Source organism: Oryzias latipes, chromosome 4 (genome assembly GCF_053564925.1).
Source record: "Oryzias latipes strain Hd-rR chromosome 4, Olatipes_Hd-rR_3.1".
Classification (NCBI taxonomy): Eukaryota; Metazoa; Chordata; class Actinopteri; order Beloniformes; family Adrianichthyidae; genus Oryzias; species Oryzias latipes.
In genome coordinates, this window is record NC_136240.1 from 27,122,915 (window position 1) to 27,149,654 (window position 26,740).

Genomic DNA, 26,740 nt, shown 5'->3' on the forward strand with positions numbered 1-26,740 from the left:
GTGCGCGCGTGTGTATTCACAGTTCTTACACTTTGCTATTACTTTAAAAATAAGTCCCTCTTGCTGTTACCGCAATGTATGTAAATAAGCGGCACACCGTTTTTGAGGGAGGGCTCACTTGACAGCCGTTCGACGAGAGAGGGCTGGCTTGACAACATTGTCCTTTCTTTCGTTTCAGCAGAGTTAAGTTTCGATTCTGGAAAATAGAGAAACGTTTAGTCGAGTCCGCATGACCGAGACGAAGAGAGACCTCTTTCACTTTGCGGTGAGGCGGATGCTCTATAAACCGAGGAGCTGCGCCACAGATAAGGGTGGTGAGGGAAAGAAGAGTTCCAGTGACATGCTGTGAGGCAAGTGGGGCAGAGCCTCACCTGTCATAATTCTGATAAAATACAAAAAGGTAAATTGAGTAAATATTATTTTCCACTGATCTGTGTTAAATATGAATTTTCAGTCAAATCAACACGTTTTCCAGTTTCTGAAATCGCCGAATTTTTTGAGTGTTGCGCGATTACAGACGGAGCGGAAACTCCTGGTGAGGCATGCCTCACCAGCAGGGGGCAGACGTGAGCTGACAGCTGCTTTGTAGCTACACTGGTGCCGTAGAAACAGATTAAGGATGTCATTCTTCATTTAGAGGGGGTCATTCATATTTCCAAAATGTAAATAAAATCATTTATTTATGATAATTTTCACAGACAATTTGATAACTGATTAAAGCACCAGAATTTGAAGTTGAAAAATTACCATAAATAAACACATCTGTATACTTTCATTTGTTTACAGTATATATTAATAATTTATACACAATATCTATAAAAGAAATATTCTCTGTAGGACAAATATGTTCTTGTGTGTATTTTATAAGCTGATAACTGCCATTGGATGAATGGTGAAATATTTAGTTCTTTCATTGTAAATCTGACTCCAGAGGATTCAGTGCCTCACCAGCCATTGACCCCACCGCACGTCACTGAAGGGTTCATATCTACAGAAGACAGGAAGATCGTCATGAGGTATGTGATTTTTATGTTATTTTATTTTATATTAGTTTTGTTTTTTAATTTTCTAATTTTATGTTAAGGATGATGTTATTTACACGTATTTACGTACGACCAGCACAAAAAATAATTGAATGGAAATGGAAATTCATGTTGGCCAAACATGCAGCCAAGATGCGCATTGCTGCATTGCACGCACATATTTAAAGTGCGTCCAAGCTCCAAGGCTTAATGTTGTTGTTGGCAGCACATATTTAAAGTTAACATAAAGTTAAAGTCTGATTAGTTGTCAAGCGCCTTGTTGTATAAATTGTGTTGATCCATCACCTGGAGGAGCGAGGAGCAGCAGAAATAGCCGCACTTAGGTACCAATTGGACAGTGGCTTAAAATGACAACCTCCCAAAGTCTTCATATAGGAAATTTGACACTTTGCTGACATAATTACTGGCCATTCTCTTAAGGTTACGAAATGTTTCTTAAAAACATCTATCATGAGCTGTTTCTCTGATGGATTCATTCCTGATCCCACAGTATCTGTCCTGGTCACTCCCAGAGAAAGCCTCAACATCTTCATCTCTGCTACCTCCAGCTCTACTTCCTGTCTCTTTCTCAGTGTCTCTAAACCAGGGGTCGGGAACCTATGGCTCGCGAGCCATATATGGCTCTTTTGATGGTCACATGTGGCTCGCAGACAAATCTTTAATTGTACTTTTTTTTTTTTTTTCATTAGACCAGTCCTTCTCGGGCGCGATGCGATGCCAGAGACGCGCAGTAGTAGCGGTGCTTAGAGAGAGAAATCTGCGCCAGCACTAGTATAAGTTTACAATTGTCTATTAATTCACAGAGTTTGTACCACCCGGAAACCTGTGAATTGCCGTGCCTAAAACTGCGCGCTCCAGTGTCTGAGAAAGAGCGCACAGTTTTGCGGGGACGGGATGTGTGAGGAAGAAAGCAGAGGGTGGGGGTGAGGGGTTGTGGGGACCGGCAGCAGGTGAATCGCGCAGGGATTGTAATAACGTAAAACCCACTGCCTGTCACTCACTGCAGCGCGTGAGTGTGTGTTTGGCTCCAGGTCTGCATGTGAGCAGTCTTTCTCACATCTACAGAACATTCAGACCAACCTAAGATCACTCTTAAAGTCTCAACGCCTGTATGAAGCAGAAACTCACCACGTATCAACCAGACTAGACAATCAGCAAAACCACCACGAGAAATACTCATCATTTATTAGCAACAGCATAACAATGTTATTAAAAAGAATCCACAGACTTATTGTACTTTAAAAATGTTGAAATTACATCAAATACACACATTCATTTGTATATTTAGTTTTAAACATATTGTCGCGGACTGAGTTGGGCTGGGTGGCTGGTGGGCCGCGTTATAAGTTCTGGAGTTCATTGAAGCAAAGATCTGATTGGCCCTCAGTTCTGTCGCTCAGCCTGTTGTTAGGTAATTTGGACCAATGGGGTTCAGGTTTGGGCCAAATAAGGGAAATGGGAGGGCTGGAGCAGGAGCAGGGGAATATAAAGTTGGGAGAAGCGCTCTCGTCTCAGCGGGAGAGATTGAGGAGTTGCTGAATTAATTGTACGGCGTTTGTTGCGGTCTACAGTAACCAGAATAAAGAACCTTAAGAGAGGTTAAGTCTCCGTGCCTCAGTGTGTGAAAGGGACACTACATTATTGTATGGCTCTTTCGAAATTACATTTAAAAATATGTGGCGTTTATGGCTCTCTTGGCCAAAAAGGTTCCCGACCCCTGCTCTAAACCAACAACATGACTGCTGTCACCATAGCAGCAGGTTGGAATGTTGTGGAGGAAGATTTCAGATTTGGAATGTGCAGTAGAAGAGCTAGAACATTTTATATGAGGGGGGACAGAAGACTTTGGAAGGATGGTAAAAAGTACAGTGGAAGACCATTATAAATGAAAGGATCAAATATACATATTTCAAACAGTTTCATTGTTGTAATATTATATTTTCTGTAATATTAAACAGCAGTTCTTTTAGCAGATGTCCTATTTCTAATGCTTGAAGATGCTTTACAGGTCATTCTTTTTAATATGATACTAGTACTGACTCAAAAGTGTGTGTGTTGGGGGGCTTTTTACTGGGGGGCAGCTGTCCCCCCCCCCCTTGCCCCATGTAGTCCCACCCCTGGCTATGTGACAAAGGAGTGTCAAAGGGAATGCAATGACAGGTGTGGAAGATTATGATAAGGCATTAGTCAAAATACAAAAAGTTCTCAAAGTAATCGTTTCTGTTTCTGTGACGTGTCTGAACAGTTCTCTTTGTCTTATTGGTGTCTGTTCTTGTCCAGCAGTTCTTCTCAGACTCTCTCCAAACTGGAGGCCCTGGAGTGTCACTTCACCTGGGTCAAGGATACCACCAGATCACAGCTGTTGCACAGGAGGGTCCAGCTTGAGGACATTGGGACAGATGAGGGAAACTTTTGGTTGACTTCCATTTACAACTTGTGGGGGTTTGTCCTCTACGAGCTCGGCTCTAGCAAAGAAGCCCATAAGTACTTCAGAAAGGCCACAGAAACCTTACAGCGGCTGAGGAAGGAAGATGAGGGTCCCTGGCTGATGGTGAACTATGGAAATCTAGCCTGGCTGCACCATCATCTAGGAGAAGAGGCAGAGAGTCAAGATTACTTGTCAAAGGTTGAAGCTCTCAAAAGTAAATTCCCATCTCCATCCCAGGATGAGCTCCACCCAGAGATCTACGCTGAGAAAGCCTGGACTCTGATGAAGTTTGGTAGAGATAATCAGCGTTTAGCTGCAGATTACTTTCAGAGATCCTTCAAGATGCAGCCAGACATGGTGCAGTGGCAGTCCAGCCGTGTGATTGCACTGGCCAGTGCTGCTAAGCACAGTGACACAGGCCTAAGTGGTGACCTAATGCAGGAAATTAGAACAGCCCGAGAGCAGGATCCAGAGAATCTGTACGTGGCTGCTGTGGAGCTTAAGGAAAGAGGCAAAAAAGGAGAATCAGTGAAAAATGAGGCGGAGACGCTGGGTCAGAAGATCCTTCTGCAGCCTGTCAGCAGCTACAGTGGCCTTAAACCCCTCCTGAGGCTGCACAGGGAGCTGGGCTCGCTGGATAAGGCCATCGTTCTGACAGAGGAGGCCTTGGAGAAGCATCCTGATGAGCGCTACCTGAAGAGATGCGCTGCACTCTGCTACAAATGGAAAGTCCTCAGGGGCAGGGGTAATCAAGCAGACCAACGTACGATTAAGAGAGCCATAAAGCTGCATGAGGAGGTCGTTGATCTCTATCCAGACTCGTCATTGGTGAAGAAGATTGACCTGGCATATGTTCAGGCAAAGTCGAGTCATGGCCGCACAATAGCATACCAGATGTTCCAAGACCTGCTCGCAAGGAGAGACCTGGATTCTGAAGACAAACAGCTGCTATACTACAACTATGCCAGATACCTCAACTTCGAGCGTCAGGACAGGAACAAGTCTGTTCGGTACTACATGAAGTCAGCAGAAATTCCAAACAGGAGTTTCTATGGGAAACTAAGCGTCAAAATGCTCCAGAAAATATGTGAGAGAGGAAGGAGCAGGATGTGCCCAAAAATCAGGGAGTTTCTGGAAAACCTGCCAGATGATGATTCTGAATGAGGTTTTACCAACATAGGGTTCATATCTAAACCTCTGAAGATGCTTTACCTTTTCATTTATGTGGGGGATTATAGGTATTTCTATTATTTTAGTTACATTTGGTTGAGATGTAGAAATGTATCACACTGAAGATGTATAAAACAGGAATTTAAAGTTTATTCTAAGTGAAATTCGTGTACCGTAAATTTGCTGAAATTTTGCGTTATTTTTCCTTAATAGCACATTGACTCTAAGCTAACTTTTACCACACATGAAGCAGATGATTAAAACTGGTTTTTATCATCTTAGAAATCTGGCTAGGGTCAATATGGAGATATTAATGCATGATTTTATTGATTATTGTAGCATTGGGTCATCTCCGACTTTGTTGGCTGGTGTGAAAATAACCACCTGCTGCTAAACACCAGCAAGAAGAAGGAGCTGGTCCTGGACTTCAGGAGGTCCTCTACACAACAGTCACCGGTGAACATCCAGGGTTTAGACATTGAGGTTGTTGACACTTTTAAATACCTGGGTGTTCACCTGAACAACAGACTGGACTGTCCCAACAACACGGATGCTCTGTACAGGTGGGGTCAGAGTCGCCTTCACCTGCTGAAGAGACTGAGGTCGTTTGGCGTGTGTAGAAAGCTGCTGAGGACCTTTTATGACACTGTGGTGACCTCAGTGGTCCTTTATGGAGTTGTGTGCTGGGCGGGGAGCAGTGCAGGCAGAGACTTGAAGAGGCTTAACAAACTGGTTAAGAAGGCCTCTGTCCTGGGCTGCACACTTGAGTCCATTGAGGAGGTGGCAGTCAGGAGGATGTTTGCTAAGCTAACATCCTTCATGGATAACCCGTCCCACATCTGACTGTCTATGCAGCATCACAGACAGAAAGGTTCCAAATATTAACATTTATAAAGACAAATGTTTTCTGTGCTTAGCCTCTCTCCCAAATGTTTCTTTTAGTTCCATTTTTCATTGTTGATTGATTTGACTGTTTAGTGTAGAGTTACTGTAGAATAACTTTTCAACTCACATGATTGAATTCTTCATAAATATTTACCAACAAAACTTTATTCTGATCATTTGAATTTCTTCAATTCTTATATAGACAGTATGTGGCTTTGATTATTTTCTTACGCGCTACCCAAAAGAATGAATTGTTTTGAAGTCCCACTACAATAATATTTTTATCTACTTTCAGGTGTTTTTTTATTATGCTTATGCAGTTTAATAACTATAAAAAATAAGAACTATTGTTTGTTATGACGGTTTCAGCAGAGCAGCAGTAGTTCATTAAAAGTTCTTTGCAGAGTTGTGAGCGGGACTATTGCTATGGTGTAGGCCCACCCCTACTTCCCATCATCCACCAGTATACACTCGCTCCTATTAGCTTACAGCCCCTCACACGCCCAACCTAACATTGCCAGTGAAAACAAAAATGGCAAGCAATATTGAAGCTTTCCAGCCGTACAGACGTCTGTAAGTGGATTGATCAGAGCAGGGAGCTGGTGGTCCATCCAGAATATCTTCCACATCCCACAGGTTCTTTTTGAATGAATGAATGAAAAATGTATTAATCCCAACAAGGAGAAACTCCGTTCCAGTACATCTCGATGAAGGTCAGACAAACAGCAACACAGGACACACATCGAGAGGCTACTGAGGTTTTTTTTTTTTTTTTTTTTTTTTAAAAACACATTATGTCCCCCCTTAATTCACCAAAATTTGAATAAAGCTAAACTCAGGTATGCTATTTAAGCTTACTATGTCCATCATCAGAAAAAGGCATGTTAAAAACACCAGAAATGCAATTTTCATTATCTTTAATGGTCATCTTTCATTCATCTGTAATGGTCCTGCACTTTAAAAGATCAATAAAATTTAGTTGCAAGATCTTCTGTATGTTAAGGTTCTGTATGTAGCTCGGTGCTACACCCAGGAGTCAATTCATGCGAAGATATAATAAGACTATTGACCACAACTGTACTCTCTGTAAACAACACTCAGAAACAGTCACCTGTTTTGGAATTGTAATATCACTGTACATTTTTGGAAACAATGTACACGTTTTATAAATCAAAAATGTGACTTAATTTCACAGGAAATTTGAATAAATCATATTTGGCCTACACGAAAAGAACACAAAATCAAGCATAAAATTGACAATTAATCTAACTATAATTTTTGGTACGTTTCGTATTCACAGATCAAAATTTTCTTCATCACAACCATTTTTCCCTGTAATTAGAATCTTATTTACATTTTATTTCTAATAACTTAAACATAAAGGCCATATGTATTTATGAAAACTGTCTTTGAACATTTTTAATGTATAGTAATAGGTTTTGTAATATTTCTTTGTAAAACATTGCATTCTCATTGTTATGACTATTGTTGTCATGCGCATTTGTTCTATACGTTTTGAACAATAAAGTCTTATACAAAAAAGTTGCAAGTTGAATAAAGTTGTTTTTCATTCCTCATATCAAGTAATGTTCACTTAAACATAATTAAAAATTGGAGTAAAGCAAAACAGGGATGGTTAAATTGCTTTAAAAATATATATATATTTAAAAGATCAAATGTAACAAATACATTAAAAAAGGGGTTAATGCAAATAGACACCCAGGTTAGCCGAAGATACATAACCTCTGTCTGTAATAGTAAAACCTGTCCAACATAAAACGCCTTCAGTTCTCGTGTGTTCGTTCAGTTGTTGGACAGAACAGGTCAAAAAAAAAAAGAAAGAAAAAGAGAAAAGAAAAAAACCAGGAATGGGGTTATGTAAATTCACTTCCTCCCATTCCATTTCAAACAATTAAACTCTTTTTGACAAACTTATCACTAAATAGCCTCATTCTGTCAGGTTCTGTGTGCTTTAGAGTTAATGTATCTAATTTTTGTTTAGATTGCTTTGAACAAAGCTTTTCCAAGTTCAAATCCAACACTGTCCTTTCTTTGGAATCAGCAGAGTTAAGTTTCGATTCTGGAAAATAGAGAAACGTTCAGTCGAGTCTGCATGATGAGCAAGACGTAGCGGGATCTCTTTCACTTCGCAGTGAGGCGGACGTGCATATAAAAAAGTGCGTAAAGAGGAGCTGCGCCACAGATAAGAACGGTGAGAGGAAAGAAGAGTTCATATCTACAGAAGACTGAAAGATCGTCATGAGGTACGCGATTTTTATGTTTTTTATTTTAGATTTTTCATTTTATGTTTAGGCTGATGTTATTTGGACGTATTTACGTGCAAACAGCACTACAAATGATGTAAATTCCTGTTGGCCAAACATGCAGCCAAGGTGTGTGTGACCGAATGCCCGCTTACATTTGCACCCCAAATGAAGACTGGATTTGATAGGTTAAAAATATACAATTGCAAACTTGACAAAAGTTCCACAAAACAGAAGGTTAAAATAAACTCAGACAGTTGGACACTGGTGTCAAGCCAGCCCTCTCTCGTCGAATGGCTGTCAAGTGAGCCCTCTCTCAAACACGGTGTGCCGCTTCTTTTTTTTAAGATTCCAGGTGTGGAATGTGCAGTAGAAGAGCAAGAACATTTTATATGAGGGGGGGGACAGAAGACTTTGGAAGGATGGCAAAAAGTAGAGTTGAAGACCATTCTAAATGAAAGATCAAATATACATATTTCAAACAGTGTCATTGTTGTAATATTATATTTGTTGTAATATTAAACAGCAGTTCTTTTAGCAGATGTCCTATTTCTAATGATTGAAGATGCTTTACTGGTCATTATTTTTATTATTTAACAATAATGATACTAGTACTGACTCAAAAAGTGTGGGAGGCTAAGCTTTTTGCTGGGGGGCAGCTCTCCCCGCCTTTTCCCATGTAGCCCCGCCCCTGGGTATGTGACAAAGGAGTGTCAAAGGGAATGCAAAGACTGGTGTGGAAAATTATGATAAGGCATTAGTCAAAATACAAAAAGTTCTCAAAGTAATCTTTTCTGTTTCTGTGAAGGTGTCTGAACAGTTCTCTTTGTCTTATTGGTGTCTGTTCTTGTCCAGCAGTTCTTCTCAGACTCTGTCCAAACTGGAGGCCCTGGAGTGTCACTTCACCTGGGTCAAGGAAACCACCAGATCACATCTGTTACACAAGAGGGTCCAGCTTGAGGACATTGGGACAGATGAGGGAAATTTTTGGTTGGGTTCCATTTACAACTTGTGGGGGTTTGTCCTCTATGAGCTGGGCTCTAGCAAAGAAGCCCATAAGTACTTCAGAAAGGCCACAGAAACCTTACAGCGGCTGAGGAAGGAAGATGAGGGTCCCTGGCTGATGGTGAACTATGGAAATCTAGCCTGGCTGCACCATCATCTTGGAGAAGAGGCAAAGAGTCAAGATTACTTGTCAAAGGTTGAAGCTCTCAAAAGTAAATTCCCATCTCCGTCCCAGGATGAGCTCCACCCAGAGATCTACGCCGAGAAAGCCTGGACTCTGATGAAGTTTGGTAAAAAAAACAAGCTGCTAGCTGCAGATTACTTTCAGAGATCCTTCAAGATGCAGCCAGACATGGTGCAGTGGCAGTCCAGCCGTGTGATTGCACTGGCCAGTGCTGCTAAGCACTGGGACACAGACCTGAGTGATGACGTCTTGCAGGAAATTAGAACAGCCCGAGAGCAGGATCCAGAGAATCTGTACGTGGCTGCTGTGGAGCTTAAGGTAAGAGGCAGAAAAGGAGAATCAGATAAAGATGAGGCAGAGACGCTGGGTCAGAAGATCCTTCTGCAGCCTGTCAGCAGCTACAGTGGCCTGAAGCCCCTCCTGAGGCTGCACAGGGAGCTGGGCTCGCTGGATAAGGCCATCGTTCTGACTGAGGAGGCCTTGGAGCGGCATCCTGATGAGCGCTACCTGAAGAGATGTGCTGCACTCTGCTACAAATGGAAAGTCCTCAGGTTCACAGCTGATCGAGCAGACCAACGTACGATTGAGAGAGCCATAAAGCTGAATGAGGAGGTCGTTGATCTCTATCCAGACACGTCATTTGTGAAGAAGATGGACCTGGCATATGTTCAGGCAAAGTCGAGTCATGGCCGCACAATAGCATACCAGATGTTCCAAGACCTGCTCGCAAGGAGAGACCTGGATTCCGGAGACAAACAGCTGCTATACTACAACTACGCCAGATACCTCAACTTTGAGCGTCAGGACAGGAACAAGTCTGTTCAGTACTACATGAAGTCGGCAGAAATTCCAAACAGGAGTTTCTATGGGAAGCTAAGCGTCAAAATGCTACAGAAAATATGTGAGAGAGGAAGGAGCAGGATGTGCCCAGAAATCAGGGAGTTTCTGGAAAACCTGCCAGATGATGATTCTGAATGACGTTTTACCAACATAGGGTTCATATCTAAACCTGAGATGCAAACGCATGCTTTCATTGATTATTGTAACACTCTGCTAGCTGGCTTTCCAAAAAAACAACATTACGAACCTTCAGCTTCTCTTTTATATTTTTTTACTTTTATTTTAAATTTTTTTATTTCCAGAGCTTTCTCAGTTGGATCCTCCCCCTTTGGGTCGGCTGCTGTTCATCAGCTGCAGCTCTATATGGGGACCTGCATCTCCACCTTACTGTGGTGATGCTGGTTCTCCGCCTGTGGTGCTGCATCTGGCTGTCTATCCAGCATCACAGAAAGGGAGATTCCAAATATTAACATTTACACCAACAAATGTTTTCCATTCTCAGCCTCTTTCTCAAATGTTTGTCTCCATCATTTAAGGGGGTGGGAGGCATGAATCGGATTAGGGGTTCTGTGGGGGTCGGGGGCTTTATTTTTATTTTGTTGTGCTTGTTTAATGTGTGTTCTGGTGTAAAGCACTTTGTGTTATGTTCTATATGAAAGTGCTATATAAAGACTGGTTTGAATGTTTAGTGTATTGATCCTGTAGAATAAAACTTCAGCACTTCCTTAATAAACATTTTACCAATAAAACTTTATTCTGATCATTTGAATTTCTTAAACTCTTATATAGGCAGTGTGTGGGTTTGATTTTTTTCTTACAGGCTTCACAAAAAAATGAATTGTTTTGAAGTCCTACTCCAATCATCTTTTGATCTATTTTCAAGTGTTCCTGTGTTTTTTTAAATTATGATTATGCATCCATCCATCCATCCATCTTCCTCCGCTTATCCGGGACCGGGTCGCGGGGGCAGCAGACTGAGCAGAGATGCCCAGACTTCCCTCACCCCAGCCACTTCCTCCAGCTCCTCTGGGGGGACCCCGAGGCGTTCCCAGGCCAGCCGAGAGACGTAGTCTCTCCAGCGTGTCCTGGGTCTTCCCCGGGGCCTCCGCCCAGTGGGACATGCCCGGAACACCTCTCCAGGGAGGCGTCCAGGGGGCATCCGGACTAGATGCCCGAGCCACCCCAGCTGGCTCCTTTCGATGTGGAGGATAAGCGGTTCTACTCCGAGCTCCCCGCAGGTGGCCGAGCTTCTCACCCTATCGCTAAGGGAGCGCCCAGCCACCCTACGGAGGAAGCTCATTTCAGCCGCTTGTATTCGGGACCTCGTTCTTTCGGTCATGACCCATAGCTCATGACCATAGGTGAGTACTGGAACGTAGATCGACCGGTAAATTGAGATTATGCATCTTTTAGCCAAAACATTTAGCCAAAAAAATGCATGTAAAAATACCAAAAATGCAATTTTCATCAATATGGGTCATGGTCCAGCACTTTGATAGATCAATAAAATGTAGTTGCAAGCTATGCTATAACTTCTTTTCCTTGAACAAAGTAAAAATAATTGGTTAATATAGGATTAAAATTTTGTAGATTTGTTTTAACCTTCTTTCTACGAAAAGCGTCCAACATAAGATGACCACATAAGAGTATAAATCCAAAAAGATGGAGATCTTTAATTGAAAAACAAACATATGAACAAAGACTTCATGACTTTTCTGAAATTTATCATAAGTGACTGTTTTTATTTACTGTCACAACAGAAAGCGGTAAATGTGTCACATATCGGGGATCCAAAATCTCAGCAGAACCAAACTTTAGAGCAGATTTAAGACGACAGTTGAGACATTTAAAGGATAAAAAAGACAAAATAAAAGGAATTCAGTTGTTTCCTTTTCGACTCTTCTTGTGGCTCTTTTTTGAACTCCTACCAGATGAAAGGAGGCAAAAGTTTTTAGTTTATTAGCGATCATAGTTTTATGGGACAATCCTTCAAAGAAAAAGGTTCACAATCAGAAATCCACAGCAGCGGCTTTCGCCTCTCAGGAGACTTGCTGTGGGGACGGTGTTTGTGGCTCCGGTGATGACCTGCTGACAATAACAATTAATTAATAAAATATATTAAAAGAAATCACAGTTTTACTTCAGAAACACTTTTTGTTGTTGTCGTGAAGTGTAATATAGGTTGATCAAAGGATTATCTTCTCCAGAACGCCACATAACGGGAGGTCTCTCCGAGGTGATGGGCTGTTCAACCAAATAAGGAAAAAATAAATAATAGCAAAGTATAAATCAATAAAAAAAAGCAATTTTAACTCAATCCAGTAAAGCCTTACCTTTGCTTCTTTGGAGATCTGCTCCTGCTGTAACACAAAAAAAGTTGGTTTTGGTAGTTTGTAAAAAAGAAAGCAAATATATGTATGAATGACATAAGATCTGAAAAAACACCCACCATCTGGGTGAGCGGCTGCGTCTGTCGTTGTCACGGTAACTCCACCTGTGAGGTTCGGGGGAGTGCAGTCGCTCTGGCTGTGGGCGCCAAAAACAAACGCCGAGTGCTCCACAGTCAAAGCAGCCAACCAGGAAACTCTGGAGATCTACATGCTGCCCTCTTCTGACTAGCTACAGAAATACTGGTTTAATTTTCTAGCAGGACTTGGCTCCAGCACACAATATTAAATGTACCAAAAGCTGTATTTGTTTTTATAAAGTCTCAAGAGGTCATTGAAAACTGTTGCCACGAAATAAACCTGCTCCTACTTCCCATCATCCATCTGTTTACACTTACGCAGAAAACAAAGACGTACATTAGTGTATTTGTCTGCACGTGGATTCATCAGAATGGAGCAGAGCAAGGAGTTTGTGGGTGAATATAGAAACTTCTACTTCACATATACAAACTTTATACAGCTGCATTTTTTTTCCTCCTGATTTACATTGATTTGAACAGAGACATACTCAGAAATAGAATTTTAAGCTTAATTATCTTTGTATTTCTCCTCCATCATTACAAAAAAGCCACAGAAATGTGTTAAAAACACATTTGTAGCCATTTTTATGAGCCTGAGCAGTCCCTTCAAACTGTTTAGCCCCGACCCCTGTGCCCACTGCCAGAAACAGTAAATTATCTGCTGTGATCATTTAGATTTGATACAAAATCTGAATACACAGATTAATATTATTAGTCCAAATCAACACCAGTTACTAAACCATTTAACTAACACTAGATTGTTTTAAATCTACCTTTAGGCAGGTGTTGACACCATAAATTATGGGTTTACCAAGTGCGCACTAAGTCACACAACCATCCTGAATAATAATAATATTAATAATAACAACAATAATAATAATAATAATAATAATAATAATACATAATTATTTTTAATACACCTTTGATCAAATATAACCTCAAAGTGCTACAACAGATTTAAAAAATGAAAACTCAATAGATATTAGCACACAGTAATTCAAAACTAACTTAAAATTATAAAAATAACACTTAACAAGCTCAAAAATAAAACCATCAGCTATAATAGGCTTTTTAAAACTGAAATGTCTTTAAAATAGTTTTAAAAGAGTCCAGGGTCTGTGATGTTCCGACATGAACAGGAAGGGAGTTCCAAAGTCATGGTGCACCAAAACAAAATGCTTGAAGAAGAAAGCTGCCTGATGAACGGAGGGTACGGGTATGTGTCTGGGGTGAGGAGTTCCTGGAGGTATGGTGGTGTCTGACCGGCCACGTGTTTGTAAGTGATGAGGAGAAGTTTATATTCAATCCGGGATGAATAGGAAGCCACTGCAACAATTTCAGGATGGGGGTGATGTGCTGATATTTCCTGAATCCTTTTAGGATTCTGGCTGCACTGTTTTGGATGAATTGAAGTGTTTTTAAAGGATATACACAAGACCTCATTCCACCACCTACGAAAAATCTCCAAACTCTGGCCCCTTTTATCACTTTATCCTCGAGGAAGATAAACAGTGATGACCTGACTGTTGAATGTGAACTGGGATATTGAGGAGGAATGAATCTGGTAATAATTTAAATCTCTATTTCAGGAAGAAATGATGAATTTGGTTTGGGTGGCCAGTATAGAAGCATTGTTATGGAATATGGGGGCTTCCATTTAAAGGCTAAGCATTCAACGGAGGCAAAGTCAGGCATGGTAGTGGAGAAAGTAGTTAGATCAGCCCGATTACTAACGGCTAAACCACCCCCATGTCCAGAACTGCAGGCTTTCTCCATGTAGCTGTAACTCTCCTCATCCATGATCAAAATATGATCATATTTAAAGGAGTTTTATTTGAAAAAGATTGTGCATTTAATAATTCCGTTTTGGCATAAGACAGATCTGATGGTTGCTGTCGCTGTAAACTCCGTAGCACAGTGTAGTCCACTCCATGTTCTCTGTTCCACCCAGAGCTTCTTGGAGAGGGGAGGGAGAGGGTGCGCCAGTGATCTGATGACGTGGTAAGGGTGAAACATGTAAGGCCAGGATAGAATAAAGTTCATACGTGCCTTGTTTCAGCAAAATGTCATTTCTGTTCCCTCTGCTGTCTTCTATTGGAGAAAATTTATTCCTGACTTGCCCTGGAAAAATATTTGGACCCTGCATCAGAAATTATCAATAACAAGATGAGAGATGTCTCCTACAAACTTTTACTTGGAATGTATCCCACTAATCAATACATGCTAAGATATAATAAGACAATTGACCACAGCTGTACTCTCTGTAAACACCCAGAAACAGTCACCTGTTTTGGAATTGTAATATTACAAAAAAATTTGTACACGTTTTATAAATCACAAATGTGGCTCACAATTTCAGATGAAATTTGAAAATATCATATTTGTACGGTGGCCCTGAAGTGCAAACCATTCAACAAATCGCTCGATACAAAAACATTTTTAAGATCACAGCAACAATTTAAAAAGCGTATTACATTTTAGAAAACAAAACAAAATTTCAGAAACCAAAACATAAAAAAGAAAAAAGAAAAAAAAGAAAAAAAGATTTCAGAAAACAAAATTAATTTCCAGAAAAAAAAAGAAATATTACAAAATGAAAACATTTCAGAAAAAAAATTAATTTCCAGAAAACAAAATGAAATAAAAAAAATGAAAAACATTTCAGAAAAAAAATGAAATATTAAAAAATGAAAAACATTTCAGAACACAGAATGAATTTCCAGAAAACAAAACGAAATCTTCAAAAATGAAAAACATTTCCAAACCGGAAGAAGCAGGTACTATGGGACAACGCTGATTGGATGATGATGTTTGTCAATCATTTGAACTGAAAAGTATTTTAAATGAAGCGACGACGGATTTTATCGTCCAAACAACAATGTACCATGATAATTCCCGTATTTCCCATTTACATATTAAATCAAAAATGCAGCAAACAGATAATGAAGGTTTAAAATATTTTTTGAATATTTCGTCTGAAGCAGAACGGTCACCCGGAAGTAGTTTGTGTGGATGACGTCCGTTCTGCAGGTAAACAAAGAAATGGACGGTAAAACGTTAACATAAACTTTAATCTTTGAATATTTAGCGGATGTGATGACAGAACGCACCCAGAAATATCAACACCAACCAGGTTTACAAATGTTTCAAAATGTCGTGAGAGGATTCTGTCTAAAGCAGCTGCGAAGAAACGGGTGTTAAAGACGGCGCACATCAGGAAATGCAGTCCCGCCATCCACAGATAAGGTATGGAGGCACATTTGTTTGATCTAATAAATGTAGCGTTAAACGTGATTTCTAGGTGGGTGTTTACAGACAGATCCAAGATCCTTCAGTCATACGTTAATGACAGGTTACCTCATCAGCTGGAGAGGGGGGGGGTCACGTGGGCAGGATTCTCAGACAGGTGTACCAGCGGCATAAATCAGCAAAGCTGTCAGGTAAACTGCAGCAGTTTGTGTGTCAGAATAACATTTATGAATGCTTCTTATTCACACTATTAAGATCTGTGACTTTAGAGTGTGTCAGTGCACAGAAACATGACAGTAAATGACTGGATGTGCACATCATCAGACACGTCCAGGTGTGTAACTAACGGTGGCAAAGTCTGTAGTGTAAAATAAATCTTTAAAAAAAAACGTTTTAGTCTTTCAGGCAGAGGAGGAATACCAAAGTGTTTTAGAATGTATTTTTTATAAGACTGAAATAATGTATTTTATTCTGAGTTTGGTGTTTTGACCCCTCCCTAATGAATTTCGGGTTTAACCCATTTTCTCCTCATTTTGATGAACTCAACTTTTTCCTGAATGAAAGATGAACGGCAGCCGATGTTTTTCTGTCAGGGATTTTTAATTTATTAATTTATCTCTGTCAGGGATTTCAATGGAGCTGGAGTCCAGTGCAGAGGAAGCTGCAAGCATGTACGAGCAGGAACTGGGGTCTCTTACCTGTGCGTCTTCCTCTGGATGTGATGCTGAGCAGCAATGTGGACAAAACTTCCCTGACATGACTCTTTTTGATATAGTTGTTAAGCACAAACAGACTTTTCCCAGATGCATTTTTTCCTCTAATAAATGTGACTGACAGGTACGCTGAGTAAATGCTGATTGTAAGCGCAACATTTGATTGACTGCATGAAGAAGCCCATAAAGGAAAATCCACAACAGTTTCTTTGTTTCTGTTACTGAATAACGTATTCATGTTAAGTTTTCAATAAATATACTGCATTGCTATGAAACAAATTTGTTTATTTTCATATCCATTATTACAATCCTCACGTCAGCGTTCAGTTTTTTCATTGACAAAAAAACATTTCTAAACAACAGCTTTGAAAATCAAACATCATCTTTGTTAATAAAGCTTTAAAACCTAAAATGGTAAACATGGAAAAACTCCTAAATGAAGCAAGTCTAATATGAACATTTTAAACTGGAGTTTTGCTTAAGGGAACATTAAGTTGTTTGGAGTTGTACAAGTGTTTGATGCGATTCCTCAGATGTGATTTCCAGATCATCAGCCCGACGCTAAAGCCAGGAATTGTGCTTCGTTTTTCACTCTCCACTGCATCATTTACAACTAATCAGGCTTATGCAGCAGGTTAAAGACGTTTTTTAAAGGACCTGCAATTTAAAAAAAAATAGATATTAAGGTTAAATAATATTTATTGATTACTTTGCACATAAATCATGGTGACTTGCCTGTACACTGCACAATGATATGAATGACTTTAGTCTTTTTGTATTCCCATGTAGAGCTGCCATCTGTTCTTCTGCAGCACAAACCTTTCTGGAACTTCGCTTTGAGAAACTTCACCTGCAGAAATATCACATGTTAATTCAATTAAGTATTTTATAAACTGTAAAGTTCATTCTTAAGTTTCAGTATGGTACACATATACTATATGTGTATATGCATGGTTCTAAAATATACAATGCACTTAAATATTATTTCCCATAAGAACTTGTTTACTGATTTCAGTCTTAAAGTCGATTTTTAGCAACACTGATGCCATATAATTACTGTAATTACTGTATAAATCACAGAATCAGGCTGGCTCGGAGCTTTTTCTCTCATGTTGTCACCGAAAACGGGAACGGCTATCATGTAAAGACGGTTCGTCTCCTTCGGGTTCTTTTTGCGCATGCGCAAGATAAAAAGAAATTATCTTTTCAAAGCAGCACTTTAACATCCTAAAATTAGCATCCTTAGAGACATGTGACTGACAAAAGAAAAGATCACAGAATTGATTCTTACCTAAAGATGATTGACAGCGTGAACCTCGCAGCCGTAGACATTAGCGCACAGCGTTCAAAGTAAAAGTGCTCACAAACTACTTCCGGGTGACCGTGTGTCAGGCGAAATGTTAAAAAAATAATTTTAAAGTTCATTAACAGTTTGCTGCATTTTTTATTTGATATATAAATGGGAAATACGTGGATTATTATAGTACATTGTTGTTTGGACGATAAAATCCGTCATCGCTTCATTTAAAATACTTTTCAGTTCAAATGATTGACAAACATCATCATCCAATCAGCGTTGTCCCATAGTACCTGCCTCTTCCGGTTTGGAAATGTTTTTCATTTTTGAAGATTTCGTTTTGTTTTCTGGAAATTCATTCTGTGTTCTGAAATGTTTTTCATTTTTTAATATTTCATTTTTTTTCTGAAATGTTTTTCATTTTTTAATATTTCATTTTTTTTCTGGAATTTTTTTTTTCTGAAATGTTTTTCATTTTTTAATCATTTTTTTTCTGGAATTTTTTTTTCTGAAATGTTTTCATTTTTTAATATTTCTTTTTTTTCCTGGAAATTAATTTTGTTTTCTGAAATGTTTTTTTTTGTCATTTTTGTTTTTCAAGTTTTGGTTTCTGAAATTTTGTTTTGTTTTCTAAAATGTAATGCTGCTTTTTAAAATTTTTTTTTTTTTTTTTTAATTGTTGTTGTGATCTTAAAAATGTTTTTGTATCGAGTGATTTGTTGAATGCTTTGCACTTCAGGGCCACCGTATATTTGGCCTACACGAAAAGAACACAAAATTAAACATAAAATTGGCAATTAATCTAATTATAATATTTGGTAAGTTTTGTATCCAATCATTTTCTTCATCGCAACTATTTTTCCCTGTAATAATTTAAGAATTAGAATCTCATTTACAATCTATTTCTAATAGCTGAAACATAAAGGCCATACGCATTTATGAAAAATGTCTGTTTTTGAACATTTTGTCATGATCTCGCGGGATTTCTGACAAACCCAAACGCTGGAACCCAGAAGGACACTTTGAGTCGTGAGGTAAGTTTAAGAGAGGTTAATTCACAGAGGGTGAGTAGATTGTAGGATTCTTGAAATGGCGTGGCAGCTGACAGGAGGTTTGCGGCAGGAAGGTCCAGAGTGCGTGGCTTCGGCTGAATCCAAGGAGGAGAGCGTGAGCGGTGGACTGCGACCCGAGGTTCACCCGTGATGCAGATAATTCCTGAGAGTGGAGCAGAGAGGAACAGTTAACGAGGCTGGGATTAGACAAGGCACAAAACATGAGCTGGCCAGACATAAGCACCGTGGAAGGAACAACGGACTGGCGTCGAAAACAGGTCCTGGATCTCCTTAAGTAGGCGGGGATGAAGATGAGGTGAGTGGAACCAGCTGGTCGCGTCCAGAGCAGAGCAGGAACGGGGGAGGAGGAAGGTAATTGACAGAGGCACCATGTCACATTTTCTGTTTTGTAATATTTCTTTGTAATGCATGTACCATCCCCTTGCATTCTCAGTCTATGACTAATGTTCTTGTCATGCACATTTGTTCTATATGCTTTTAACAATAAAGTTTTATATTAAAAAAAGTTGCCAATTGAAGGAAGTAGTTTTCATTCCTCATATCAAGTAATGATCATTTAAAGAAGCTAAAAATTTAAAAGTTAAGTAAAACAAAACAGGAATGGTTAAAATTCTTTAAAAAAAAGAAAATATAAATTTAAAACATAAAATGTAACAAACATATTTAAAAAAGGGGTTTATGCAAATATACACCCAGGTTATCCAAAGATACATAACCTCTTTTAATAGTAAAACCTGTCCAACACAAAAGGCCTTCAGTTCTCAGCTGTTCACTCAGTTGTTGAACAGAATGAGTTAAAAAAAAATAAACAAGAAAAACAGGAATGAGGTTAAGGAAATTCGCTTCCTCCGAGGAGCTGCGCCACAGATAAAGTTGTGAGGGGAAAGATAGAAGAGTTTATATCTAGTACAGAAGACTGGAAGATCGTCATGAGGTACGCAATTTTTTATTTTATTTTATACTATTTTAGTTTAGTTTTATTTTTTCATATGTTTTATTTTGTTAAGGCTGATGTTATTTACATGTATTTACGTGCAAACAGCAATAGAAATGATGGAAATTCATGTTGGCCAAACATGCTGCCAAGATGCACATTGCTGCATTGCTCGCACATATTTAAAGTGCGTCCCCACTTCCAAGGCTTAGTTGTTGTATGCAGCACATATTTAAAGTTAACTTAAAGTTAAAGTCTGATTAGTTTTCAAGCGCCTTGGTGTGTGAAATGTGTTGATCCATCACCTGGAGGAGCGGGGAGCAGCAGAAACAGCCGCACTTAGGAACCAATTGGACAGTGGCTTAAAATGACAACCTCCCAAAGTCCTCATGTAGGAAAATCGACTTTTAATTAACATAATCACTGGCCATTCTCTTAAGGCAGGGGTGTCCAAAGTTTTTTTGGTGAGGGCCAAATACAGAAAGTTGAGCAAAGGTCCGGGCCGCACACAAGAGGTGACATATTGAAACATGATTACTGTGTATTTGTAAGTCACCGATAATGTGAAGAACATTGCTCTCAGTGGGAGCAGTGATGCTGATCTGTGCCACATAAAACAAGCGCACGTCAAAATGAAACATTCACTCAGACAATGAAACCTCATTCCAACCAGGCAGTTCAGAACAGGTTTGGAGCCAGCAGATCTTTACATACATAGCCATTAGTGTGGTTGACTGGCAGAGTGCACGATTTTGTAGATTATAAAGAGTCGAAGTCCTGTTTTCTAAGAAAAGTAGACCAAAAAAAGGGCTTATGGGTGAGCACCCCACTTAAAGAAATATTCATTTTCCCACCCTGTTTGAAATCTTCTATATTCACTTGTTGCTATCTTGCGTTTCTTCGGTGCTGCCTTTTCTGGTGACTCGTGGTAAATATTCTTCTTTGCTTCATTTTGTTTAGTGGAGAAACACCTGTTGAACCGGGACTTCTCTTTGCTTTTCTCTCTTTCCAACTGTGGTCAGAAACGCAGGGGAGATTTCCTTCAGGGCCGAAGGCGATTCTCCTTCGGGGTTCACTTCCTCGTTCAGAACTCTCAGCCACAGAGTGGATTAAGAACGACTCCAAACAGTTATTCTGGGAGGGAACACCTTCTATTTATTAAAATGCTCCGTCCTCCGAACACACAATATATCGACCCCCCACACCTCCGCTCCGTGCTCACACACCCATCTCCACCTGCACGCGCTCTTCGGAGTAGGCGCGTGCCAGCCTAACGTAGTCCGCTATTATATATTCGTGAGGGGAAAAACACGCCGAACCGACCTTAAAAGCGCCCAAATCATGCATACCCGCCCAAAGCCATTTTTACCCGTGAATTTAGAACCAAAACCGCCCAATTGGTGGAAAACCGCCCAATCTGGCAATCTGGCAAAACTGGCTCCTCCCCCTCTCTCTCGTGGCACGCGTCCCGCTCAGCACACACACGCGGCAACACACCTTTCTGTGACCGACTCCATTTAGTGTTGAAACTGAGAAGTGCAACAGAATTGAGCTCAAGCGCCATGTGCGGGCCATATTCAGTTATATTTTCAAAATTTGCTGCAGGCCAATAAAAACAGACCCGCGGGCCGCAGTTTGCCCGCGGGCCGTAGTTTGGACACCCCTGTCTTAAGGTTACCAAATGTATCTTAAAAACATCTATCATGGGCTGTTACTCTGATGGATTCAATCCTGATCCAACAGTATTTGTCCTGGTCACTCCCAGAGAGAGCCTCAACATCTTCATCTCTGCTACCTCTAGGTCTGCTTTCTGTCTCTTTCTCAGTGTCTCTAAACCAGTGTTTTTCAACCGTGTTTGAGCCACGGCACACTTAAACCTTGACAAAAATCCGGCGGCACACCAGCATCCAAAAATTGGAAAGAAAGCTCATAGTCTGTATTGATCTACAGCCTCTCTGCAATCTCACATGCATTATTGTGATGATTGTGGCAGAAAAAGCTGGACGTTGCCACTGTTTTTTCTAAAAGATGTAATAAAAGTTAAGTTAGAAGATTTAAAAACTGTTTGATGTGTGTTTGTTGTTGTTTCAAGACGTTTACCAACGAAGCCTCATTGTGTGCTGAGACGCTGTCACTTTAACCCAATGCATCATGGGAGATGTAGTGCATACAGCCGCTGAACGCAGACAGACTTGCTTCTCTGAGCTTCATTGTTCACTTGTTCCACGGTCTGACACCGGATTCTGTGGAAAGCTACACCGCCAAAAACAAGCTTTAGCTGGTATTTTTGTTGGAACTGAGAGACTTTATGAGCAGAATCGGAACAAGGAAGTAAAGACTCTAACCACTTCTGATTGGTCAGACTGATGAAGCGTGATTAAGCCTCCAAGAATGACCGGTTGAAAAACACTGCTCTTAACTAAACCAACAACATGACTGCTGTCACGATCACCATAGCAGCAGGTTGACAAGACTTTGGAAGGATGGCAAAAAGTAGAGTGGAAGACCATTATAAATGAAAGGATCAAATATGCATATTTCAAACAGTTTCATTGTTGTAATATTATATTTGTTGTAATATTAAACAGCAGTTCTTTTAGCAGATGTCCTATTTCTAATGCTTGAAGATGCTTTACTGGTTACGATGGTTTTATTGACTTGTTTGACATGAATTCTTTTAAGAGTTTTTATGATGTTGATTCTTTTATGCAATATTTTAACAGTCACTGTGAGTTCATTTTGACTGAGGTTTCTCCTGTCAGAGTGAAAATTGCCTTTTCTAAAATCTCTTTTCCATGCGTAAATGAAGAAATCCGCTGCTCATGAAGGCCTTGTCGCAACGTGGAGCGTTTATGGAAATCAACTAATTTGGAAGTACACAGGTTGCATCTTAAAGATCTGATCCGTGCTCTAAAGGAAATGATAAGACTGGCCAGATCAGCTTACTTTTCCAAAGTTATAGGAAAAATCCTAAGGTTGTATTCAACACTCTAGATTTTCTAGATTTACCTTGTGCCTCTAAATTACCTAAGCTTTCTCAGCCTGAGTGCAGTTCATTTCTTCAAGGTTTCTTAGGAGTCTTGGTCTAATTTCTCTAGTCTAGTCATTCTCTGCTGACAAGGATCAAACCCTCGTCCTGCACTCTTGACACAATTCCCACCTCTGTCTTTTTTTAAAGTGTTCCAGAGTATAGGTTCTACTGTTGTTGACGTCATTAATTTGCATTAATTAATTTTCTTTGACTTCAGGATCAGTCCCTAAGTTCTTAAAGCATGCTTTAATAAATCCTGTTCTGAAAAAGCCTAATTTAGACCAGTCGGATCCCAAAAATTTCAGACCTATCTCAAAGCTTCCTTTTATTTCTAAAATCTTGGTGGTCACTGTCCAACTAAATACCGGGAAGAACACAATATATCAGATTCTTTTCAGTCTGGCTTTAAGAACAACCAATCCACAGAGACAGCTCTCCTGAGAGTTTCAAATGATGTGCTTATGGCAGCTGATTTGGGCCAGTATACTGTCCTTGTGCTTTTAGACTTGAAATCTGCTTTTACACTGTGGATCATAACATTTTAATTTAACGTCTTCACAATGACTATGGTCTGTCTGGGTCATTTTTAAATTGGTTTATATCATATCCTATTGGAAGAACATTTAATGAGACTGTCGGTTCCTTAAGCTCTGAAATTAAAGAAATAACTTGTGGCGTGTCCCAGGGTTCTGTACTTGGCCCTATTTTATTTATTTATTGATTGCTCTTGGGAAACCTATTAATCAATTCAGCCACATCTCATATCATTTCTATGCAGACGATATCCCGCTCTACTGTTCTTTCACAGAAAATGATTACTACAAACTACAAAATTTGCTGAATTGCTTAACGAGCATTAAAGCATGGCTGAACAGTAACCATTTAGTCCTAAATACCCAGAAAACCGAGACGCTTATTTTTACCCCTGAACATAAAATCCCTTCCATCAGACGACATCTTGGGTGTCTGAGCTCCTCTGTCCAGTCAAGCCTCAGAAATCTTGGGGTGTTGTTTGACAGGTCTATGTCCCTGGAAGGTCAATCAAAACAGATAGTAAAAACTGTTTTTTTCATCTGAGGAACGTGGCAAAATTAAAAAATATTTTGTCTCGATCTGACCTTGAAACAATTATCCACGCTTTTATTTCCTCTCGTTTAGATTACTGCAACTCTCTTTCTACCTGTTTTAACAAACGTTCCCTAAACCGTCTTCAGTTTGTCCATAACCCTGTAGCAAGGCTTTTAACAGGAACCAGTAAACGGACACACATCACTCCTCTGTTGTCTGCTTTACATTGGTTACCTGTCAAATTTCGAATTGATTTTAAAATTCTACTTTTAGTTTTTAGAGCCTTGCATGGTCAAGCTCCGACGTACTTATCTGACCTTTTAACCCCATACTCTTTGGCCTGATCCTTGAGGCCTTCCAACCAGAATCTTTTGAGCATTCAAAAAACCTGCTTTAAGACCAGGGGAGAGCTGTCATTTCAAGCTGTTGCTCCTCGTCTTTGCAACTACCTCTCACTGTTGTTGCGTCAGATCGACTCCGTTGAGTGTTTTAAATCTCAGGTCAAGACGTTTTTATTTAGGAGAGCTTTTAGTTGATTTAGTCCTTGTTTTACCACATTTTACTGTGTTTTATTTTATTATTATTATTGTTATTATTATTGTATTTTATTAGTTTTTTGTGTTTTGATATGATTTTATGCTCTTTGTAAAGCACTTTGTGACTCTCTCTAGGAAAATTGCTATAGAAATAAAGATATTCTATTCTATTTCTAATGCTTAAAGATGCTTTATGGGTCATTCTTTTTAATATTTGAGAATAATGATACTAGTACTGACTCAAAACTGTGTGTGTGTGGGGGGGGGGGGGACTTTTTGCTGGGAAGCAGCTGTCCCCCCTTGCCCCATGTAGCCCCACCCCTGGGTATGTGACAAAGGAGAGTCAAAGGGAATGCAATGATAGGTGTGGAAGAATGTGATAAGGGATCAGTCAAAATACAAAAAGTTCTCAAAGTAATCGTTTCTGTTTCTGTGAAGGTGTTTGAACATTTCTCTTTGTCTTATTGGTGTCTGTTCTTGTCCAGCAGTTCTTCTCAGACTCTCTCCAAACTGGAGGCCCTGGAGTGTCACTTCACCTGGGTCAAGGAAACCACCAGATCACAGCTGTTGCACAGGAGGGTCCAGCTTGAGGACATTGGCACCGATGAGGGAAATTTTTGGTCGGGTTCCATTTACAACTTGTGGGGGTTTGTCCTCTACGAGCTCGGCTCTAGCAAAGACGGCCATCGGTACTTCAGAAAGGCCATAGAAACCTTACAGCGGCTGAGGAAGGAAGATGAGGGTCCCTGGCTGATGGTGAACTATGGAAATCTAGCCTGGCTGCACCATCATCTTGGAGAAGAGGCAAAGAGTCAAGATTACTTGTCAAAGGTTGAAGCTCTCAAAAGTAAATTCCCATCTCCATCCCAGGATGAGCTCCACCCAGAGATCTACGCTGAGAAAGCCTGGACTCTGATGAAGTTTGGTAAAGATAATCAGCTGCTAGCTGCAGATTACTTTCAGAGATCCTTCAAGATGCAGCCAGACATGGTGCAGTGGCAGTCCAGCCGTGTGATTGCACTGGCCAGTGCTGCTAAGTACTGGGACACAGGCCTGAGCGATGTCGTCTTGCAGGAAATTAGAACAGCCCGAGAGCAGGATCCAGAGAATCTGTACGTGGCTGCTGTGGAGCTTAAGGAAAGAGGCAGAAAAGGAGAATCAGTGAAAAATGAGGCGGAGACGCTGGGTCAGAAGATCCTTCTGCAGCCTGTCAGCAGCTACAGTGGCCTGAAGCCCCTCCTGAGGCTGCACAGGCGGCTGGGGTCGCTGGATGAGGCCATCGTTCTGACAGAGGAGGCCTTGGAGCGGCATCCTGATGAGCGCTACCTGAAGAGATGCGCTGCACTCTGCTACAAATGGAAAGTCCTCAAGTTCACAGCTGATCGAGCAGACCAACGTACGATTGAGAGAGCCATAAAGCTGCATGAGGAGGTCATTGATCTCTATCCAGACACGTCATTGGTGAAGAAGATTGACCTGGCATATGTTCAGGCAAAGTCGAGTCAGGGCCGCGAGATAGCATACCAGATGTTCCAAGACCTGCTCGCAAGGAGAGACCTGGATTCCGGAGACAAACAGCTGCTATACTACAACTACGCCAGATACCTCAACTTCGAGCGTCACGACAGGAATAAGTCTGTTCGGTACTACATGAAGTCAGCAGAGATTCCAAACAGGAATTTCTATGGGAAGCTAAGCGTCAAAATGCTCCAGAAAATATGCAAGAGAGGAAGGAGCAGGATGTGCCCAGAAATCAGGACGTTTCTGGAAAACCTGCCAGATGATGATTCTGAATGAGGTTTTACCAACATACGGTTCATATTTAAACCTCTGAAGATGCTTTATTTTTCATTAATGTGGGGGATTATAGGTGTTTCTATTATTTCAGCAGCTGTTGGTTGAGATGTAGAAATGTATCACACTGAAGATGTATAAAACAGGAAATTAAAGTTGATTTCTAAGTAAAATTCGTGTAACTTGGCTAAAGAGTTGCGTTACTTTTCCTTAATAGCACATTGACTCTAAACTAACTTTTATCCCGCATATCAAGCAGGTGATTAAAACTGGCTTTTATCATCTTAGAAATCTTCAAACAACATTTTTGTGTCCACTCCTAATTCACCCCAATTTGAATAAAGCTAAACTCAGGAATGCTATTTAAGCTTAATATGTCCATCCTCAGAAAAATGCATGGAAATAATACCAGAAATGCAATTTTCATCAGAATGGGTCTTTAATGGTCCAGCACTTTGATTGATCAATAAAATTTAGTTGCAAAATCATCTATTAGTTCTGTTTTTTGAACAAAGTAAAATAATTTGATAATATAAGATTAACTTTTTGTAAATTTATACTTAACCTTCTTTCTACAAAAAAAATTGTAAATAAGATGGTTACATCAGAGTGTAAATCCAAACCAACAAAATGGAGATCTTTGATTGAAAAACAAACATATGAACAGAAAAAAAACACCAAAAACACAATTTTCATCTCAGTGGTTTTTAAATTCAGCTGTGTTACCCATCCAGTAGTCATTTTTATTAGCCTGAGCAG

General features: G+C 40.0%; 3 protein-coding genes and 3 long non-coding RNA genes across 9 annotated transcripts; 4 read left to right on the top strand and 2 right to left on the bottom strand.

Moving 5' to 3' along the window:
• Positions 1 to 96: 96 nt before the first annotated feature.
• LOC110014043 (antiviral innate immune response effector IFIT1-like) lies at positions 97 to 7,071 on the top strand. 2 transcript variants are annotated; one of them, XM_023954421.2, is made up of 3 exons: positions 97 to 400; positions 932 to 1,016; positions 3,324 to 7,071. In XM_023954421.2, exons 2-3 carry the CDS (start codon positions 1,012 to 1,014, stop codon positions 4,633 to 4,635), a joined length of 1,317 nt encoding a protein of 438 aa, XP_023810189.1. In that variant the 5' UTR covers positions 97 to 400; positions 932 to 1,011; the 3' UTR covers positions 4,636 to 7,071. The 2 variants fall into 2 exon arrangements, with proteins under 2 accessions (XP_023810189.1, XP_023810190.1); XM_023954422.2 differs by having other exon boundaries at positions 3,327 to 7,071.
• Positions 7,072 to 7,202: 131 nt separating this feature from the next.
• On the top strand, positions 7,203 to 10,568 carry LOC101155085 (antiviral innate immune response effector IFIT1-like). Of its 2 annotated transcripts, none has more exons than XM_023954419.2 (2): positions 7,203 to 7,790; positions 8,646 to 10,568. In XM_023954419.2, exons 1-2 carry the CDS (start codon positions 7,786 to 7,788, stop codon positions 9,955 to 9,957), a joined length of 1,317 nt encoding a protein of 438 aa, XP_023810187.1. In that variant the 5' UTR covers positions 7,203 to 7,785; the 3' UTR covers positions 9,958 to 10,568. The 2 variants fall into 2 exon arrangements, with proteins under 2 accessions (XP_023810187.1, XP_023810188.1); XM_023954420.2 differs by having other exon boundaries at positions 7,207 to 7,790; positions 8,649 to 10,568.
• A 730-nt stretch (positions 10,569 to 11,298) lies between these two features.
• Positions 11,299 to 14,588, bottom strand: LOC105358159 (uncharacterized). The gene is made up of 4 exons (XR_002289200.3): positions 12,269 to 14,588; positions 12,153 to 12,179; positions 11,856 to 12,063; positions 11,299 to 11,743 (listed from the first exon to the last, which is right to left on the bottom strand). It is a non-coding gene; the product is annotated as an uncharacterized LOC105358159 (long non-coding RNA).
• LOC144991936 (uncharacterized) lies at positions 14,568 to 16,449 on the top strand. Its single transcript, XR_013655615.1, has 2 exons — positions 14,568 to 15,532; positions 16,161 to 16,449. It is a non-coding gene; the product is annotated as an uncharacterized LOC144991936 (long non-coding RNA).
• A 67-nt stretch (positions 16,450 to 16,516) lies between these two features.
• LOC110014196 (uncharacterized) lies at positions 16,517 to 19,361 on the bottom strand. The gene is made up of 4 exons (XR_002873192.2): positions 18,842 to 19,361; positions 17,540 to 18,760; positions 16,984 to 17,098; positions 16,517 to 16,905 (listed from the first exon to the last, which is right to left on the bottom strand). It is a non-coding gene; the product is annotated as an uncharacterized LOC110014196 (long non-coding RNA).
• Positions 19,362 to 19,475: 114 nt separating this feature from the next.
• Positions 19,476 to 26,466, top strand: LOC101172710 (antiviral innate immune response effector IFIT1-like). Of its 2 annotated transcripts, none has more exons than XM_023954424.2 (2): positions 19,476 to 19,552; positions 24,676 to 26,465. In XM_023954424.2, the coding sequence occupies exons 1-2, from the start codon at positions 19,548 to 19,550 to the stop codon at positions 25,982 to 25,984; spliced, it is 1,314 nt and encodes a 437-aa protein (XP_023810192.1). In that variant the 5' UTR covers positions 19,476 to 19,547; the 3' UTR covers positions 25,985 to 26,465. The 2 variants fall into 2 exon arrangements, with proteins under 2 accessions (XP_023810192.1, XP_023810191.1); XM_023954423.2 differs by having other exon boundaries at positions 19,487 to 19,552; positions 24,673 to 26,466.
• The last annotated feature ends 274 nt before the right edge of the window (positions 26,467 to 26,740 follow it).